General features: G+C 48.9%; 1 protein-coding gene across 2 annotated transcripts in view; it reads right to left on the bottom strand.

The window, feature by feature from the left end:
* The window catches only part of RAD51D (RAD51 paralog D), an 11,888-nt gene that overhangs the window by 3,887 nt on the left and 5,202 nt on the right, over positions 1 to 2,799 (bottom strand). For both annotated transcript variants that reach the window (XM_015570818.1, XM_015570819.1), the window contains exon 4: positions 2,556 to 2,651. In XM_015570818.1, coding sequence (XP_015426304.1) covers positions 2,556 to 2,651 — 96 coding nt within the window. The remainder of the gene's footprint in view (positions 1 to 2,555; positions 2,652 to 2,799) is intronic.

The raw sequence follows: 2,799 nt of genomic DNA, 5'->3' as shown, positions 1-2,799 counted from the left end.
TTCTGCTCACTTTTCAGAGTTGCAACTTCCTTCGAGCATAGCTTTCTCTTCACTTCGCTGTCGCCTTCCAGATCATGCTTCTGGGGCCTCAGTTTCTGTATCTAAAATGGTTCCAAATGTGGACTATACAGACAGCCATCTGTTAAATCATAATTTTTTGTCTCTACACAAGCATTAGCATCTTCCTGTGTGTTTTTTTTTCTTTTCTGTTTTTGGGGTTTTGGTTTTTTTTTGGACCTATTTTTGATGCTTCTCTTCTCCCTTACTCCTTATATCCAAGTCATTTGCTGACTGTTTTCTCAACTTTTTTTTTTCACTTCACGTGAGCTGAGTCTTAACTAGTAGATATTCAGCATCATCTGCTCTGTCTCTGGCACGTCTTCCTTGGTCTTCCACTTACTGACTCTTGGCCAGTCACCAGCTTATCTAAGAGAAAATGGCAGAAAAGAGAGAAGCTCCAACTGAAATTGGCTTAGCCCTCCCTTCCTCTCTGGGAGAGCAGGTTGAAATCTCTGATTAAAATGGGACAGCAAGCCTTTCCCTGTTCGTCACTTCCAGGTCATCTGTGGCAGACAGAGCCTTAAGTGGCCCCCACAATCCCCACCTTTCGGTTCTCACGCCCTTGTATAATCCCCTCCCCTTGACCATGGGTGTGTCCTGTGACTTATTTCTGACTAAAATGGCAAAGGGGTTGGAGTGTCACTCTCTTTTTTTTTTAAGTATATTTTATTGATTTTTCACAGAGAGGAAGGGAGAGAGATAGAGAGTCAGAAACATCGATGAGAGAGAAACATCGATCAGCCGCCTCCTGCACATCTCCCAGTGGGGATGTGCCCGCAACCCAGGTACATGGCCTTGACCGGAATCGGAACCCAGGTACATGCCCTTGACCGGAATCGAACCTGGGACCTTTCAGTCCGCAGGCCGACGCTCTATCCACTGAGCCAAACCGGTTTCGGCAAGTGTCACTCTCTTAATTAGGCTACGCTACATGGCGAAGGTTATCTATAATAATAAAAGCATAATGTGCTAATTAGACCAGACGTCCTTCCGGATGACCTTCCGGATGAAGCTGGGGCTGCGAGGGAAGCCCGATTCCTGGGTGCCTGCCAGTGGCTGAAGGGAAGCCCGGGTCCCGGTGCCAGAGGGAAGGCAGTGCCGGCAGCCGGGGAAAGGAAGGCCTACTCTTGCACTAATTTCATCCATCGGGCCTCTAGTGTTATATAAGATAGGACTGCATGTTCTCCCCTTCCGCCCCCCGTGGACAGCTTCAGACCACGCTGGAGCACCACCCAATCACCTCCACCAGAGACACACTCCAGGGGTGGGCCTCACTGGGCACCAGAGCCCCACTGAAGTGAGTCCTATTCTGCAGGGTCAGCCCCTGGCAAGTAGTTGTTCAACTATTTTATGTTCTTAAGTTTGTAAAAATGATATACAACCCTGGGTATGCCCATAGGAACATGTCATGCTTTGGGGTGAAGGAAAACATTTAAGATGAATTAAACGATTCTAAGGTGTCTTCCAAATCTAATAGTCTATACATCAGTGCACCAAATCCTGTCTAAACACTGTGCAGGTTTGCAGGAACCAACCCAAATGCCATTCTGAACCCCTCTTGCTTGTTAACACAACTCCAAATGTGGTCGGGTACTGGACACAGATCTTCTGACATCAGGGAAGGTGGACCCAACCCCTGGTCTAAGATGCACATATAACTCAGTTTTGGCCAATTAGAAGCAAGGGGAGAGGGGCAGTCTGCTAGCGGGTTTCGGAGAAAGATTTTCTTCCCTCATAAAAGGGGAAGAAGTACAAAAAGAGAGGCATCTCCTTTCACTGCCCTGAATGTGGATGTGATATATAAAAATACGAGGCTTAGCCCGGCCCGTGTGGCTCAGTAGTTGAGCGTCAACCTATGAACCAGGAGATCATGGTTTGATTCCCAGTCAGGGCACATGCCCAGGGTTTCGGGCACGATCCCCAGTGTGGGGTATGCAGGAGGCAACCAATCAGTGATTCTCTCTCATCATTGATATTTCTATCTCTCTCTCCCTCTCCCTTCCTTTCTGAAAACAATAAAAAATATATTATTTTTAAAAAATATATGAGGCTTAGATCAATAGCAGCCACTTTGCAATCACAAGGGGAAAGAGCAAGAGAATCACACACACCAGCCTCAAGCCCTACTAATGTGGCCCTGCCAACCTGAAGACTCATGTGAGATAATTAAATGTCCTCCAAGTTTAAGGATCTGTCAGTCATACTCTTTTACGTGCAGCTGAAAACGGATCCATCGGAGGAATGCAGAGATGAGTATGACATGATCCTGGCACTCGAGGGGCTTACTGTTTAGTGGGGCAGAGGAGTGTGTACACAGCGAGGCACTCAGGAATGAATTAAGCACTCAGCATCCCATCCTGGGAGTGGCAAGCCCAGCTGCAGTCACCAGATTGCACATCTGCATTTCCAGAGAGTCTGTAGGGGGACACCTGCCCACATATAGACAGCACCCGGCCAGCTGGGTGAAGCTGGGAGGAGCGGAACAGCAGACTCACCTGCTGGGCCACAGCACCTCGGAGGCCCTGCAGCACATCCAGCATCTGGAAGATGTCAAAGGCACGCACCACCTGGATCCTCTGGAGGGCTCCTGCCTGAAGGGGTGGGAAAGAGGAGGGGGGCTTTGGGTAAGAGGGAGCAGGGTCCAGCAAGACGAAAAGGGGTTTTAAGGCTGAGCAGGACGTCAAGTACGCTTTGTCTAACGGGGCAGTTCTCACAGTGGTGGCTGCCTGGGTGCTGAGC

The sequence above is a fragment of the Myotis davidii genome, unplaced genomic scaffold (assembly GCF_000327345.1).
Source record: "Myotis davidii unplaced genomic scaffold, ASM32734v1 scaffold327, whole genome shotgun sequence".
Lineage (NCBI taxonomy): Eukaryota > Metazoa > Chordata > Mammalia > Chiroptera > Vespertilionidae > Myotis > Myotis davidii.
The sequence above is the reverse complement of the archived record's forward strand: the minus strand, read 5'-3'. Positions and strand labels throughout refer to the sequence as shown.